General features: G+C 45.6%; 1 protein-coding gene across 3 annotated transcripts in view; it reads left to right on the top strand.

Moving 5' to 3' along the window:
• KANK1 (KN motif and ankyrin repeat domains 1) overlaps positions 1–18,199 on the top strand; it is a 251,644-nt gene that overhangs the window by 174,792 nt on the left and 58,653 nt on the right. For 2 of the 3 annotated variants that reach the window (XM_056106909.1, XM_056106908.1), the window contains exon 4: positions 1,120–1,239. In XM_056106909.1, the coding sequence (XP_055962884.1) occupies positions 1,203–1,239 (37 nt within the window). In that variant the 5' untranslated portion in view covers positions 1,120–1,202. Of the gene's footprint in view, positions 1–1,119; positions 1,240–7,359; positions 7,475–18,199 lie in introns of those variants that run through there. The other variant, XM_056106910.1, reaches the window with a different exon arrangement.

Here is an 18,199-nt window from a genome sequence, read left to right as displayed (position 1 = left end):
CTGAGCTGCGCTGAATGTGCTGAGTGTCCTGGACTCCCCCAACATCACCAGGGGATCTCTGGGCACTCCCTGCAGCACCACAGGGCCCAGGCAGTATAGCATCCTTGGACCCTTGTATGAGCCAGCAGCTAGATGGCCAAGAATCACCAGAAAGGACCCTGGCCTCCTGAGCATCATATACTCAACACCTCCACACACAGAGACACCCAGAAAATAAAGGCAAAAAAATAGCAGTGATGCCCAATAAGAGAGAGAGAACAAAAGGGAATGCCCTGCCACAAAGGCAGGGGGGGATGGGGGGGATGGGGGGTGGGAGGGATACTGGGACCCGTGGTGGTGGGAAATGGGCACTGGTGGAGGGATGGGTATTTGATCATTGTATAATCGAAACCCAAGCATAAAAAATTGTAAGTCTACAACTGTACCTCATGATGTCTCACTAATAAAAATAAAAAAATAAAAATAAATAAAATAAAGTGAATTCTTAAGGTATCTCAACCCTCCTTTAACTTTAAGTTGACTTTCTTTTTTTTTTTGTTTTTGGGTCACACCCGGCGATGCTCAGGGGTTACTCCTGGCTCATGCACTCAGGAATTGCTCCTGGCGGTGCTCGGGGGACCATATGGGGCGCTGGGAATCGAACCTGTGTCGGTCATGTTGGCTGCGTGCAAGGCAAACGCCCTACCCGCTGTGCTATCGCTCCAGCCCCCTTAAGTTGACTTTCAACATGGAAATTAAGTTTTTTAGAAAAGCTAAACAAGTGTAAACTGTCAGATTCCTAATAATTAAAGAGCATTATTTATCTCAAAAAAAAAAAAAACAGCGGTGATGGTGGTTGTTTTGGTTTGGGGCCATTTGAAAACAACCTCCCTGAAAAGTCAAGTTTTGTATCCCAGGAGGTATTCTGTGGGAGTGAGCCCCTCGATCAGTGCCCCTCTCCTGGGCAGCTTGCTTTTCATCCTGAATTCCTGGGGCCGGCGAAGCCACCACTGTTACTCCCTTTCCTTTTTGCTTTCTCTGTTAGCCATCATCTTTGTGGACAGAAGTTGAAGTTCAAGTTGAAGTGCTCTACCAGCTTTGCCGTCATCCATTTTGACAGGACTCTCCTTATTGTTTCAGGTTGGATGCGTTTGGGAACTTGATGCATAAAATCTGCATGACTACTCATTCCCTTCTGCATCCGTCCTTGGATTCACGCCAGCATGGCTCACAGCACAGAGCTTAACGGCTGTGCCCCAGGTAACTCCATGCTCTGGAATGTGTGTGTGTGTGTGTGTGTGTGTGTGTGTGTGAGAGAGAGAGAGAGAGAGAGAGAGAGAGAGAGAGAGAGAGAGTGTGTGTGTCTTTGCTCAAACTAATTTCTGATTTCTCTTTTCATAATGGATAAATATAGCAAGACTAGATGACTAGGTTTTTCAAAGCAGTTTCTAGTTTTCCATTGAAGTGGGTTTTGTATCTTTTTGGAGATTTGTGTGTGTCTGTGTGTGTGTTGTTTGTTGTTTTTTTTTTTTAATCTATTGGACACTATGCTTTTATCTTTAGAGTCTGTGCAGAAATCAGTTAGGTAAATTATTACCTAGGTCAATTCTATTGAAGTGTTGAGAGATAAATGTAAAATCCTGAATGCTGATGCAAGGATAATGTGTACTCTGCATGCACTTCTTTCTGGGGCGTTGAACAATGAGAGGGGAAAGCAGTTTGGTTGCTTAAAGCTAGTTGCTAGTGTCTACTGCCAGTAAGCTTTGTTCAATGTTTCTAAACAGGAAGAAAGGCGAAGTGAGGTATATTCTCTCAAAGTGACCTTCTAGAGAGGAGATTCTACAACGAGCCCCATTGTAAATATGAAAGCTGCTATTCTTATTCTTACTTAGTTATATTAGAAACCTGCATAATTTTTATGTATATTCCAAAATGCTTTTTGTAAGATTTGGGAGAAATCTGGACAACAAATGCAGAAGAAAAATCTCCCGAGTGATGGTATTAACAACACAGCCTACCTAAAACTTGTCACATGCTCATTCCTCTCTGGGGTGGCAGTCAAATTTCAGAGCAAGGCATTTTTTTTGCAAAACGCCAGTCTTCTCAAGCTGTGCTGGCCCCGAGCACTGTCTCAGGGAGATGACATGAAATTGGAGTCAGATTCCCAGCGTCAGCCCTAACCATGAGAGAGGGTCTTCTTACTCCCGTGTAAGAGATCAATACGAATGTCCACCCCCAGCATTAGAATCAGTGAAAGCAACGGAATTACACTTACAAGTACCTCTTATAAGTTCTAAGGTACTTTGAAAGACAACAACAGGAGGAGCCCTCTGAAGTGGGCACTCCCAGCCCATGGATGTGATTTTTCTACTCCAGCAAACCCAGCTGAGAGGATCACTTCAGGGCAAAAATGCCCCGGCTTTCCCAAAAACCCAGCGCAAATAAACTCAAGTGTTTATTCTGGGGTAATTGATCTTGCTCGTATTCTCCACTGCCCGAATCCTCAAGGTTTTTATAGATTCTGCACAGGGACTGCTGTCAATAGTTAACTGTGAACGACAGCTTCCAACATTGGATAAACACTGTGCCATGATGCCTACGATGATGTTCTGCCCATATTATCATGCATAATCCTTACAGTAATCCCATGGCAGTAGGCTCTCACTGCCACTGTCATCCCTACTTAATGCACAGAGACATTCAGTCTTACCCAAGTGGTGGAGGCCAAGTCAGTATTATTACTCATTCTCTAGTGAATGTATAGTGAGGGAAGAGGTTGCGGGCGAGATTTTTGTGAGTGTCATGGTGGGTTTCCTGAAGCCCCACTTCTCATCTCCAAGGGCTTATCCATCAACCCACTGTTTTTCTCCTCATTTCTTTTCAACTTGACCATTTTTCACTTGCTCCTGAAGACTCTACTCTTGCTGTAGCCTTTCCTTTTCTTTGTTGTCCTGCCGATCAGATCTGAGCCCTACTTTTGAAAGCAAAGTCTTCAGATTTATGGCTTCCAGGATGTTCTAGTAAGTAAAAGTAAAGTAAAGGCCCTCCCGTTGATCGTCGATTTGCTCGAGCGGGCCCAGTAACGTCTCCATTGGAGACTTTGTTGTCACTGTGTCTGGCATATGGAATACATCACGGGGAGCTTGCCAGGCTCTGTCGTGTGGGCGAGATACTCTCGGTAGCTTGCCGGGCTCTCCGAGAGGGGCGGAGGAATCGAACTTGGGTCGGCCATGTTGGCTGCGTGCAAGGCAAACGCCCTACTGCTGTGCTATCGCTCCAGCCCCAGCTCAGTTGGGAGAGCGTTAGACTGAAGGATGTTCTAGAGTGAAGTGAATTGTTACTGTTGACAAGAGTCTAGACCAAGCTAGGGAAGAATTTTTGCTTACTCTAGTCACCAATGTCTCAGGAAGCCTGTGAGCAAATCTGATTAGAGACTTAGTCATTCATAATTAATTATATAGATATTATACAGAGAACAAAAATATATGTGTGTGCATATATATGTTTGTGTACATGCATACCGATCTCTCTCTATATAGGTTGGATAAGTGTATATGTGCATTTATGATTTTTATTATAGAAAAATACTGAACTATAGAGTTATATAGAATACTTAAGCAAAATCACTGGTATCACCACCACACAAATAAATATTTTATTGTATGTTTTGTTTTGATATTCCAAAGATAAAGTATAAAAAGAAATGATCTTTTAAAGGTGATGCTTCCCTTATATGTATTTTGTCCAAAAGGGCTTTCACCAGTCCTCACCCTGAAAAATCATGGCTTTGCAATCCATACAACCTGAAGGGAAAACCTTGGTGAAGGTGGAGTCAGAGAACTGGCCAGAGAAACCCTTTAAATGGAATTAGTAATAGACCAGGGCATAAGAGGAGTAACTCAGATAAAAACAGCCAGACTGGGCCCTTGGCTGGAAAATATATATATATATATATACATGTATATCCAAGGACTGATTACTCCATATCCAGGACCCTGTTTAGAATTTACCCTGGATAAGGCACAATTCACAGGCCCTCGTAACTCTGACTTCACCCTTGAGTCCTTCAGTTAGATGCAGTAAAATGTTCTGATTTGAAAATAAAGTTAGTTCACCCAAGAATAGCCGAGATAAGTACCAGGAGGTTTACTCCATGGCTTGGAGGCCAGCCACACATGTTAGGGGAAAAGGCAGCTCAGACAGAGAAGGGAGCATCAAGTAAAGGGTGTTGGGAGGATCCTCCCAGGATGGGAGAAGCATGCTGAAAGTAGACTATAGACCAAACATGATTGCCAGTCAATGCCTCTCTTGCAAATCACAGAACCCAAAAGGAGAGAGAGAGAGAACGAAAGGGAATGCCCTGCCACAAAGGTGGGGTGGGATAGGGGAGATGGGGGGTGGGAGGGATACTGGGATCTGTAGTGGTGGGAAATGGGCACTGGTGGAGGGATGCGTATTTGATGATTGTATAATTGAAACCCAAGCACAAAAATTTATAAATCTACAACTGTACCTCATGGTGTTTCACTAATAAAAATTTTTAAAAAAAGAAAAGAAAGTTAGTTAATGGTGTGCTTGGGCACCTCAGGCCTACACAATATGCAAAGTTCTACAACAAGCACCTGGACACACACTGCCTTGCTTAAGATACAGACTTTTCTAGATCATGACAAGTATAATTGATACTTACTATGTGTCAGGCATTGTGCTAGGGGACACAGCAGGGGACAAAACAGCAAAACTCCCTGCCCCAAAGGATGGTCTCTTCTAGGGGAAGGGGACATCGAAGATAAAATAGAAAACAGACTAGGACTTAAAAGTGTGTGTTATCTCTCTGCACGGCACGGGTAATTAGGAATCCTCTGTTGTGCTTTATAACCCTGCCAGCCTCCCTATGGACCCATCTCTGACTGCATCTGTCCCTCCCGCCCACCCCGTCCTTGCCTGTCATCCGTCAGAGTGTCGCGTATTTTTCACCTGGTCCTCCTTCATGACCCAGTTTTATTTTGATTAATTTAGAACATCGATTACATTATTACTAAGAGTAACTAGAGCCGTTTGTTAATTAAATGAGATGTGGGCATTGTAAATTACTCATGCCTGTTCTCTTCCCTCGGGACTAAGTCGGGAGCAAATGGGGTTGGGGCTGGGCGTTGGGTAGGAAAATTGCTATATTTCTGTGGCATTTAGGCTCGGGGACTGTCTCCCTTTTTTCCAAGTTTCTGAATCACATTGTAAACTGGATGTGCTGATTGATACCTCTCTAAACACTAATTAACGTTGTGAAACTTTAATTAGAGCTTAGAATCTCTTTAGAAGCCAAATAACAAGTGGGTTATTTGTCAGATGAAGATAATAATACCCGTCCTGCCTTCTTTGCAGGATTGTGACAAGAGAAAAATAAAACAAGATGTGTTAAAGAAAACACTTTTAAAAAATGCAAAGTGCTGCTCAGGTGTCTGTGAAAAATCTCCATCCTTGCCCTGCCCTCTTGAGTTCCTGATCTAGCAAACACCCGCTCTGGTGACTAGCTCAGGGCCAGCAGAGTGGCAGGAGCTGTTACTGCCCTCCCACTTCTGACAGTTAAAGAAAAAACAGATGAGCATGGTGGGGTGACTTGCCGTGCCACCTTCTTGGCTCGTGCTAATACTCCCCTTGCTCGTTCATTAGAGTTTTCCTTTCTCCCGCTTGGTCCCCTTTCACTTTTCCTCAGAGTACAAGGTTTTCTTCTTTAAGTTGTCTGCCGAACTGCATTAAAAATTTGGTGGCCAACCAAATAAAGGATGTTTGGAGGATCCTCCCAGGAGGGGAGATGCATGTCGAAAGTAGACTATGGACTGAACATGTTTGCCACTCAATGCCTCTTTTGCAGACCACAACACCCAAAAGGAGAGAGAGAACACAGGGGATTGCCCTGCCACAGAGACGGGGGGATGGGGGGATGGGGGTGGGAGGGATATTATCCATGGTGGTGGAAAATGGGCACTGGTAGAGGGATGGGTATCTGATCATTGTATAATTGAAACCAAAGCACAAAAAATTGTAAATCTACAACTGTAAAAAAAAATAAAATAAAAGGGAAAAAATATATATATAGAATAAAGGTACATGCATTTGGAAAAAATAATTTATTTGAAGGAAATAATGGCAAAGTAGAAAAATACTTAGCTATCAATTAAGTTATTCATTACATTACATGAAAAAATTTAAATGAACTAATTTTCTCTAGGAATATGGCTAAACAATTGTAAAAATAATTAAATTATATAACCAGTATAATTATGATCAGAAAAAGGGGGAAACCCTTTACAGTAACAGTAAATGTTTATATATAAGTATATACACATACATATTTTAAATAAATTCTTATCTTCATCCCATACCATATGTATATGGATAACTCTTTAGGAACAAACTATTTTAATAAAAAAGTGGGGACCAAAAAAAAAAATTTGGTGGCCAAGCTCAATGAGTAGAAGAGCTTTTGTAATATTTGATAAGGAGAAAAAAGGGAAGAATTCCTGAAAATTCCACAGGAAGTATTATTTGTAGCACTCCCAATTCATGGCTGTCAGACACAGGAGCACACATTCCTGAGAGAGTGCCTGTATATTTTTCCAGCTCTTGTGAGAGAACAATTTCCATCTGAGTATTTCTAGTGACTGTCATATTCCATTCCTAGCAGTTGAATGAGTTTTCTTCCCTTGGCCATTTGGAGTCCTCCCACCCTCTCTCCATTGCAGATAATGCTGGAGAGAATAGAACTTTCCTCCTCCTCCATTTATCTTCATCTGGTTGTCAGTTTCCTTATTCTTTTCCCTCTTAGTTACTTTTCTCCTGATTCCTTTTCTTTTTGTGATCTGCTGACCATTTTTCTCTGACCATTGATTGTTTTGGTGGGATAATCTCTCTCTCTTTCACTCTCTCTTCTCTCTCTCTGTCTCTTTCTCTCTCTCTCTCTCTCACACACACACAGACCCACACAGACACACACACACACGCACAGCATTGCACAGCACATGCACACATTAATTAGGTCAAAGGCCTATGACTGTTTTCCTGGCTGGGGGTAACTGTTGTGAGTCCTGAATCTCACCACCCTGCCAGTTATTTGAGTCCAGGTTTTTGTCTCCATGTGGATCTTAAGTGAGGTCCAAAGGCCACTGATAAAAACCTGGTCACTCGGACAGACCCGAGACGCCTGGCAGAGCAGATAGTGAGCTCTGCCGTACAAGGCAGCCCGGTCTCTTGGGTAAATATTTTTTCTGGGCAGAAGCGTTTTCAAACAGAACTCTGAGCCCACTGTGATGAGCTTGACAGCAGGAATTGCGTGCTGCTTGTCAACTACAAGATCCATTTGCTCGGACTGGTCAAGATCCATTTGCTAGGACTGGTCTAGTTGGGACCAAACTGGTGTTTTCCGAGGCCGCCACTGAAAAGACTCATGGCTCAGGAGGAGGAGGTGTGTCCGCGGTGGTGAGTCTTCGAGGCGGTGGTGAGTCAGTATTTCTCGAAAGACAGAAGGGAAACTGATTAAAACTGAGGCTGCTTTAATTTATAGGTGCCTTCCATGAGTTTCCAAGATGTCCCAAATCAATCTGAAGACAGATCTGTATGAATATCCTTTTTTTATTTTAACTTTTTTGAATTGTTATGCCAACACTCTTTCGTGCTCGGGGCTCACTCCTGGCTCTGTGCTCAGGAGTCAACCTGGCTGGCTTAGAGGACCATATGGGACGCTGGGGATCGAACCAAGTCCGTTGCATTCAAGGAGAGCACCCTAACCACTCCCCTATCCTTTAGGCCCCTAGATGATGAGTATTCTCATTTGTGCTTTGTCTGCTCCCTTCGGTGGTATGCTAATGATAGAATAAAGAGCTGAGGTGGCAAAGCGGCAGTTTTGGTTTTGCCCAACATGAAAACCTAGATAAAAGCCAAAAAGGGAGTTTCTTGTTGGTTTCCTCTCTCGGAACACCCTTTCCCTACTTCAAGATGACAAAACACAGCTTGGCACTCACGGTTAATAGCTAAGCCAGAAGTTGAATAGGGAGAGGCCATTTCTTTTGTTCATGGCTTTCTGTTTATATTAAAAATTACAAAGGTGGGATGTGCAGAGTTCTGATCAAACAGATCAGAGGTAAACATGCATTTCAGAAAATGACATACACCTAAAAGCGGAATGACTAAGAATGAAATTCCTCACTTATCATGGGTCTATTGATACAGGATTGTTTTCTTGGTGTGAATTATTTCATAGAACCAAATCAACAAATACCTTCTATGTGCCTTTTTTAAAAAAATTTTATCTCCTCATACAGATTCATTATTTAATGATTGGATTCCATTAGATTTTGCATTTTTCTTTTCTGTTTTCTTTTGTTTTGGGGCCACACCCGGCAGTGTTCAGGGGACACTCCTGGCTCTGCATTCAGGAAAACACTCCTCATGGGCTTGGGGGACCAGATACTATCCCAAGGATCGAACCTGGGCCGGCTGTGTGCAAGGCAAGCCACCCTACCCACTGTCCCATCTCTCCAGCCCCTAGGTTATGTATTTCAGCTCTAAATGTACCCATTTATTGAAAACTAATTTCACTGAAGTTTAGGTATTCAGTAATTTTCTTAAGACATAGTGTTTGAAAAGGAGAGAGGATAAAAGGGAATGCCCTGCCACTGAGGTGGGGGGGGGTAGGATGGGGATGGTGGGAGGGATGCTGGGAACGTTGGTGGGGGAGAATGGGCACTGGTGGAGGGATAGGTAAACAGTCAGTATATGACTGTAATGCAAACACAAAAGTTCATAAGTGTGTAACTACCCCATGGCGATTCACAAGAAAGAAAGAAAGAAAGAAAGAAAGAAAGAAAGAAGGAAGGAAGGAAGGAAGGAAGGAAGGAAGGAAGGAAGGAAGGAAGGAAGGAAGGAAGACATAGTGTTTGACAAGATAATTTCATAACTGTTAAGATTCCAAGACTACCTCCGTGTAAAGGGCTGAAGGGGTTTGCAGTCTTGCTGTCTGATTCTGCAGAATCACAGAATTCATCCTGCCACTGGAGAAGTTTTGAAGAGAGATTTGCTGCTTTCAAAATATTCAGACTTGGTTTTAAACCGTTGCCAGCTCCCCAAGTTTGCTTGTTCCAAAACTTGAGGAGTCCGAGTTGGTTACTCATGGGAGCTCAGACAGGAGATTAGCCTGCTAGTTCTGGTGCTGAGCAGAGATATCTTTTGATTGGACATTTCTGCACAATGCACTGAGGATGCCAATCAGAAAGAAAAAATAAACGTATAAAATAAAGTCCCACGAGGGAGATTTGCAAGGCAAAGAACACCGTCCGTTGCTCTCATCCTGAGACTGCATAGTGAGGAGTTTGGATAATCTGTGTCCTACTCACCAGAGAACTGCCTGTTTTGCTGGAATTTATACCTGTTTGTGCACTTTCCCTCTGGTTTAGTTTCGTGGTGATGTTGAATACAGGGGGATTAAATCCCAGCTTCACACAAATAATTTGTGTACTCTGCCATGAGATGTGTCCCTAGCCCTTCCCCCGACCCTTGGAGGACATGAGTGAACTAGCCAGGTAAATAGCTCTTTAGTTGGGCTTCCATGATTGGCCTTCTTTCTGTGTCCCAGATAACCAGTTCCTCTCCTGTGCAGTTTCTGAGGAATGTTTTACAGACTTAGAGGGACGTGAGTAACTGCATCTCTCTGCTTTGGGTTCCTTTTCTATCAAGGGCTGCTTATTTGATCTGGCTTGAAAAATGGGAACGTCGTTCTCAAGTTCAGAAGTAAGAAATTCTTAGCTCTTCCTTGGCAGGATATGTGAAACTGCATGCAACAGACTTCTCTTAATAGAGATCCGAGAGAAGAACCAGCTAGAAAGTCAGATCTCAGAAACTTCCTTCAAATGCTTGTGAAATTTTTAAGGGGGGAAAAAAGTTGATGACTCTTTTTCCTCTCTTGGCTGCTATGTTGGATATTTGGGGATGGCGTTCTAACTGATTTACTCATCCCGCGAGGCTTTCGGAAAAATAGACTCACCTTTCAGAAGCTCAGCCTGGTTCTGCTTTCAGGTTGCAATTCATTATAGAGCCTGAAAATAAGAAGTTTTGAAATATGTCGTCTTTTTGTTTATGTGGCATTCACAACCTCAGGTGGCAGTTCTTATATGGACAAGTGATTGGATGACCTAAAATTAACTATCAGTTATTTCGAGGATTTTATTTTATAATAACTGAATAGAAGTTCATGGAGCAAGTTTTAGCCCCAAATTCAAATTAAAGAACTTTATTAAAAAATTTAGAAGACCTCTCACCAACAGATGGAAAAACAGAACTGTGGACACGAAGAGAAATGGGAATCTGATTCAGGCTCATATCCTAAAGTTAAATTTTTGGACTTTTGTTCCATCTAGTTTGGGACAAGCAAGGGTTTAGTCATCAGGGACCTTCCTCCTAGTTTGATCCAGGGTTGTGGCCTGTTTATGATTTGTCCCGTGACCTTTTGTTGAAAAGAGGTGGTTACTAGAGTAACAGTTTATGGAAGCATCTTGCTATTAATAGTCAAAAATACCAAATGTATTGATGCTCTTTCCACGTGAGTTTGATCTCATTAGACACATCTGAAGCAATCATTCGTAGTTTGGCCATGTCTCTGTTAAAATCAAGCGCCGACCGTGTGACATTTTTGTCTCACAATATTTGGCTTAGTTGATAAATCCCATCACTTTACAAATCCTTTTGGAAAAACATTGATTCAGCTTGTCAGGACAAACTTTCCCCAGCCCTGCCCACTTTGGGGAGGGCCTTTTCCCTCACATCCACTGTTCCCGTGGCCTTTTTCAGTGTTTCCACACAGCAAACACATTTACCAGTTTCCCGGAAAGGAAGAGAGGAGCGTGTTCTCAGAACGAAAATAGAAAAAGAGGGAGACAGCTGGACTAGCCCCGAGAGTGCCTCAATCCAGTGACTTCCTGTCTTGAGAGTCCTGTGCGTCAAACTCTTACTTTCTTTTAGCTAAAACCAACAAAAGCCCACTCTTCCTCCGCTCTTGGGAGTCTGCCTCGTCCAAGTCCATCCGCCCACGAAGCTGCAGCTGATGTATTTTCTCTCCACCTGCAGTTCAGGCTGATGGGCGAGGGTGTTGCATTCAGATCACAGTGCCCCATGGAAATGTTCCTTTTTTTTTTTTTTTTTCTGAGGGCAGCTCATTTGGCGAGTTCCCCCCTCAGTCCAACCAGGAGTACAATGGTTGATTTGTCTTCCCATGACCTCAGTAAGGAGGCAGAAGTACCTGCCGCCTGGCTGGCTCGAGTCAGTCCCCTCTCCCAGGCTCCGCCCTGCAGGGGTGAATCAGCCGGATGATGCACTGATTTTGTAGCATGGCAGGGTGGAGACCTGGCGAGCCTGTCGGCTGCCTGCTGAGGGAGGAGGAAAGAATTTGCCTGGCATACCACGACAGCGGTGCAGCTTATAGGGGAAATCATTGCAAAACCCCAAAGCCCTGTGCCACCCGCCTTTCCCATAAGCACCACACTCGGCAGCTCCCAGACCTGCCTCGGGGACAGAGTGGGGAGAAGCATTCGCCTCCCCGGATAAGCTGTGCGGTTGCTTCCCTGTCGGCCTGTCCGATAAGGAGTTCCCGGGCGGCTGCACAGAGCCTTGGCTGCCTGCCTCTCGTGCCTCACACGCATCGAGGCACTGTGTCTTCATGTGATCACAGCCGCTGCAGTTCCCACCAGGACAGGACACTGGTTTTTAAAATGAAGAAACCCCAAGAGAGAGAAATCTTCTAGAAAGGTAAAGGGGGCAGGGAGACTTGTAGCTTGGGAATTTGGGGAATTTTGCTCTGGGCCATTACTCTTTATCGTGTGACACTTAGAGAATGAAACAATAGACTATTCTCTTTTTTGGCAGCAACAGCAGTAAATTTGAATTAGCAGGTGGCTCTGTAAAGGGAAAGAAATGAGAGAAAACTCAGTGGAAGTCCTTGACTTTCATGAGATCGTTCCTGTGCTGTGGCTTCCCTGTAACTGACTCTGCAGAGGAGGACAGGCGTTTCTTCTCTTAGCAGAATGGACCAGCCCTGAGGTCCTGTAAAAGCTGGTCTTTGCTTTATTCTCACTATTCTGTCACTTCCTTTTACCGTGGTTCACTGGCAAGATTGTCATTGAATTTTATGCGATCTTGTTCCTTTTCTGCCCCTCCAAATCGTTCAGCTTCAGCGCTAAGCTGATACCTCTTAACTCTGAACTGAACTGAAATTAGGGTCTATTTTTTATTTCTCTGATTTTTGTTTCTCACGATTCTGCAGAATCTTGATGGACCCCAGGGGTTCCAGCTGGTAAGAGATGAACTGTGTCCAAAGAGGTGTGTTTTTTTTTTTAAGAATTTGGCATTTATGGGCTGGAGTGAATGGACAGGGGTTAAGGTGTTTGCCTTGTGCACACTCCATCCTGGTTCAATTCCCGCACTGCATATGGTTCTCCCAAGAAGTACCACCAGAGTGGTCCCTGAGCTCAGAGCCAGAAGTAAGCCCTGAGCACCACCAGGTGTGCCCCAAAAACACAGAACAACAGAGCTGGACACCTCTGCACTGTCCCCGCTGCCCTTCTTCCCTGTCCCATTCCACACTCTTCTCCTCACTGTGGCTTCATTGCATTCAAATCACAAATTTGCCCCATGGAAATTGTGTAGCCTGGGCTGGTCCATGGTTATTACTTACACAAAAGGCTTTATCTCAAGAGATGCATCGAAACCTTGAAAGGAACAGAAGACGAGAGGAATTGGGGCGAAACTTCATCAGGTAGATAAAACCTTTGAGTGGATTAGTACGTACCACAAAGACAGCGAAGGCAGCCAGTGGTCAGAGGGAAGGACAAGTGTCCCACCCGAGAGGGCCATGAGACTTCTGGGATGAGAGTAACGTCTTTACCTGGATGTCTTTCACGTCTCTCTTAGTATAAGCCCTTTTCGTCCGTCCAATCGGCGTCCTCTCTTACCACCTCCAGCAAATGTCCTCACATACTTCCAGGAGGAATTAACTCCTTTCTCGTCTGTTATTCCTAGAGCAAAGTTCTGAATCATATGCAAAATGGGGATTGCTCCTTTTACTTGCTACTCATTAAGAGTCCTGCTGGTCTGTCTCACTGACCTGTCAGCTTTGAGGTCTTAGGAGACAAGTGTCACTCCACCTTCCTCTTCGCAAGCTCATTCTGGCTTGCTTAGAACTTAGTGTCTTGCCAACAGGTGCCGTGTTCAGCCAGGCTCTGCAGCACACTTACTCTGGGTAGGCATAATGCAGGGCAGAGAACAGCACTAGTGTCTGCCAAAGACCGGTAGGATTGGCGGGCCCAGGTGATGACTGGGGGCCTGTATTCCATCCCTGATATTACGTGGCCCCCAGTGTTATCAGGTTTGGGCCTGATGGGCCCCAGCACTGCTGAACTTGAGCTTCAAAACATTGCCAGATCGTGCACCGAAGCATCTCCCCAGCACTGGGTGTGGCCCTAGGACTCCTGAGCACTTTTGGGAAACAACCACACCCTTGCCTTCCCAGCAGAATTGGTGGGATTGGACTGGCAGTTTTCCCCAGGATATTTTTTTCCTGAGTGAACAGGTGGCCTACACTCTGACCTCTGACCTCCCTTGCTCTCTTCCCCCTGAGCTCACAGCCCACTGGGGGTGGTGGTGCTTCTTTATCTCCGTGTGTTCCAGATCGACCTAAAGTAGGGCATTATCTGGCTTTGGGTATCGGGAAAGAGTGATCGGGTATGTGGTTGGCTGGGAAGGATGATTTGCTGAGGCCATTTAGAAAATCCCTTTACATTCCCACGGCCTCTTTCTTAGCTGCTCTCACTGTTCTCAGCAATCCGGCCAGAGAGAGGAGGAGGAGGAAGAACCCAGTCTTCCTTCTGCCCGAGGTTTATTATCCTGCTAGGTTTAGGTGGGTTGGTTGAAACTGTAGATAAGCCCCAGAGTGGGCGGCCTCTGGAGTGGGCGTAGGACCAATCCAACGGCCTTCCTTTCCTCCCATGTTACTCTCGTCTCCAGAGTCCCACGGCTCTCTCGGGTGGGATACTTGTCCTTGCCTCTGACTATCGGCAGCCTCTGCAGTCTCTGTGGTGCTAATCCTGTAACAGGTTTTATCTACCTTATGAAGTTTCATGCCCCAATTCCTTTAGTTTTTCTGTTCCTTTTAAGGTTTCCATGGACCTCTTGAGATAGCCTTTTGTTTAAGTAATTACCATGGAGCGCCCCAGTCTCCACGGAAAGCTTCGAGTGTAGAAACTCACTATGACTCCAGCGTTAAGTCTTTACAAGTGTTGGAGGAAATGTACTTCGTCGAATTCAGTTAGAGTGAAGGCAGAGGATTTGGGCTTTTTGTCCTTAAGAGCAGGCCCGTCATCTCTCCTGTCATTCGCTAGAACCGTCCCCACCTCTTGGGGGCACACCCTCCAGAGGTTGGTTGTGGACTCGCCTGTGGAACCGATTTTTCTTGCCCGGGCACGGAGAGAAGCACTCTGGGAACACCACCCAACTCTGCACACCTTTGACAGGATGAGAAAGAACTGGAAGCCCTGGCTGGACCTGTCCTCTGAATTCCCATCCAGGCTGGTCCTGTCCGCCCCCTGCAGCTATGCTGGAGGTGGAGAGAGAAGAGATGGGTTTGTGGAAGGGATCACACCCACTCCTCTCTCTCTCTCTCTGCAGTCACCTCCCCTGTCACACCCTGTCTCAGGGCTGAGAAGACTGGTGAAGTAGCAAAGGGCGAGGAAATCTAAGTGGGGCAGAATGTCCAAGAGAGAGTCGAAGGTTCTTATTTTCGTCTCCTGCTTTGACACAGAGAATGAGGGTTTCTACGCGTGTCACTCATTGAGTGTGTTTCTCTGTGTGTCACACATTGAGTGAGGTTTTCTGCGGGGGAAGTCTGCCTCTGAGAAAAATGACCCTAGCCTCTTCATTTTGTCTGTGTTATCAACCATCTTCGTTTTATCGATGATGAGATCTCTGGAAACAGCCCAATTTAAACATGAAAGAGATTCAAAATGTGTGCAGGTTGGTTTTTTTGTTTGTTTGTTGGTTTGTTTGCCAGTTTCTTATGGCTAGCTCCAGTAAGGAATCTTGCCACGTAAAATGGGCAAGAAAAATTGGGAATGGGAAGGGCTGAAAAAAAAAAATTCTCCTGGTAATGGGGAAAGGGAAGGATTGAAGGATGAATGGAATTGGAACCCAAGTGGAAACAGGGAAGGCTTTGCTCCCTGTCAGGGAACAACCTGGAAATGTGTCCTATTGGATCAGTCCCCTATTTTGTTTCAGTTCGTTCCATTTTCATTAACTACTGTAACTTTAAAAATTGATTATTTTGTATATAGAAAAATGCCTGCTTCTTCATCTTCCCTCCAAAAGTTCTCTCCAAAAATCTCAGGTCCTAGAGATGGCTCAAAGGGTGGAGCTCCTGATTTGCATGAAGGACCCCCAGGTTTGGTCCCCAACACCCCCCAGGGTTCCCTGTGCCCTACTACTAGGTATGGCCCAGAGCAATAAAAAAAAAAATCCAAAGATCTGGCTCACGGAGGCTTTGCTTCCAGGGATCACAGGCAATTCCAGAGGGGAAAGGTGCCCTCTGGTCCCCCACACCTCTTTCTCAGTTTCTGACCCGGACCCTGAGTGGAGTTGCATTTGTTGTCTGGATCCCACAAGTACTTGACTGTGGAGGGACTGACTGCTCCCAACTTGGCTTGAAGTTGCGTTGCTTTTTGTTTTTGTTTTTGTTTTTTTTTAGCTTATTGGGTCCCACCCAGCAATGCTCAGAGTTTACTTCTGCCTCTGCACTCAGGCATTACTCCTGGCAGTGCTCAGGGGGGACCATGCGGGATGCCGGGGATTGAACCTGGGTTGGCCACATGCAAGGCAAACACCCTGCCCGCTGTACTGTCGCTCCGGCCTTGGCTGGAAGTTTTCTAGGAGGCAAAAATGAAGAACCTGGTTTTGAGTTGCCAACCGTGCGCTCCAGTTCTCCTCCCTAGATTCGCCAGGGGAGTTTCTGAAAGTGGTGATGCGACCCCTTCCCAACCAACTCCTGCCCCACTCCTGGAGTCGCTGGTTCACTGGGATGAAAGGTGACTCAGCCTTTTCTTCAAAAAGCCCCGGGGAGTTTCAGCTGTGCTCTAGGTGTGCAGATTTGAGGCATGAGGGACCTGCTCTAGGAAGTGCCAGCCTGGGGGCCTCTCCACCTGGATTGGCAGGGGCGCTCGCCCAGCCGAACCATGCTATTACTCCTCTGGACCCTGAGTCCTGACCTGTGTGAAAGGAGTGTGGACTCAGCCCTTGGCTTTTTCATAAAAATCTGTTATTGTTGTCATTGCTATTGTTGTTGTTGTTTGGGGATGCAACCATCAGTGCTTACGTCTTACTCCTGGGTCTCCATTCAGGGATCACTCTTGGTGGGGCTCAGGGGACCGCATGGGGTTTGGGACTTGGGCGTGAGCACAAACCTCTTACCTGCTGCCTTTGCTCTCCTCTAGAAGGAATGGACCTGACAGGATGCGCCCTGGGAACTTACAGTGGGGGGTGAAAAACTCTCAGGCATGAAAACATGGAAGGATTCACTCTCACTCTCACGCAGCCGCTAGGAGAGGTGGCCAGAACAGCAAGGGATGACTTTAGATCAAGCTGATATTTTATTTGTTGTTACTGTAGTTCTGGTTTGCGTTTGGGAGGGAGGGCACGGCAGGGGGTGGAGGGGCATCTTTAAGGGTGTAGGAAAAGGATGGGTCATCCCCAGCAGTGCCTGGGGGCTATTCCTGCTCTGTGCTCAGGAGTCACTCCTAGCAGTCCTCAGGGGCCCAGTGTCAAATGCCTTGACCCAGCACTCTCTCTCCAGTCCCTGGAACTGGTATTTTAGCAGACCCAGGGACACAAGAAGAATTTTGTCGGAGAAAAAATGTGACGGAATGGCACAAGCAAAAGCAGTGAAATGCCTGCAGTGCCCTTTCTCCTTCCTGTCTTTGAGAAATGCCAGCTCCCTCCCTCACCCCAAGGTTCACGACCCACTCAGAACCTCAAGAAAGACTGTGAGTGGCTTTTAATGCAATGGCAGTATTAGGATTAGCAGGGCGATTGGGTATGAAGGCACACCCTGCTGTGCTCAGGGGTTCCTCGTGTCGATGCACTCAAGAATTACTCCTGGTGCCCTGCCACAGAGGCAGGGTGGGATGGGGGGATGGGGGGTGGGAGGGATACTGGGATCCGTGGTGGTGGTGGTGGAGAATGGGCACTGGTGGAGGGATGGGTATTTGATCATTGTATAATTGAAACCCAAGCACAAAAATTTGTAAGTCTACAACTGTACCTCATGGTGTCTCACTAATCACGATCACGACCATCCTGTTATTCTTCGATTTCCTCGAGCAGGCCCCAGTAACGTCTCCTTCGTCCTAGCCCTGAGATTTTTTTTAAAAAGTACCATATTCAAGGCTCTTTCAGAGTTAGGAGAATGAGACCCTTCATTGTTACTGGTATTTGGCATATTGGGTACGCCACGGGGAGTTTGCCAGACTCTGCCGTGTGGGCAGGTTACATTCGGTAGGTTACATTTCACTAATAAAACTTTAAAAAAAAAAAAAAGAATTACTCCTGGCCATGCGTGCAGGATGCCTGGGATTGAACCCAGGTTGACTGCATGGAAGACAAGCGCCCTACCCACTGTACTATCTTTCTGACCCCAATAATTCTAGTTTAAATAGCAGGAAGCTCACGGATGACATAAACTTCTCCCACCACATGCTGAAAGAATAAGCCCTCCTAGAGTTATTGAGGAAAAAAGGAGTCCATGATTTTATTCATTTATGAAGAAGCACTGGGAATGGGGAGGGCCCGAAGAATTGTTGAAGGTAGGTCATGAGGAGATGGGCCGGAAACTGGGTGAAGAGGAACATATCGGGAGGAGAAGACATTCAGGGCATGTCAGGAAATATCCCACGTAGATATCCAAGCTCTTCCTCCTCACCATTTCATTGTACTTTGGTTCTATTTCTAGACTGTGGGGTCGAGCCTTCTGGGGTAGGCCCAGGGGATGAGGATCACGTTATAAGTTAGCATGAGGAGAAGAGAAGTTCAGAGGTATTTGACTGAACTACCAAAGTTTGGCAGCCTCCAAAGGCGGCCAAGACTGCACCGGTGCCATTCCAGCTAGTCTATCTCCATTTGCAAGGGGAGTCACCTT

This window comes from Sorex fumeus, unplaced genomic scaffold (genome assembly GCF_029834395.1).
Source record: "Sorex fumeus unplaced genomic scaffold, SorFum_2.1 ptg000149l, whole genome shotgun sequence".
Taxonomy (NCBI): Eukaryota; Metazoa; Chordata; class Mammalia; order Eulipotyphla; family Soricidae; genus Sorex; species Sorex fumeus.
The sequence above is the reverse complement of the archived record's forward strand: the minus strand, read 5'-3'. Positions and strand labels throughout refer to the sequence as shown.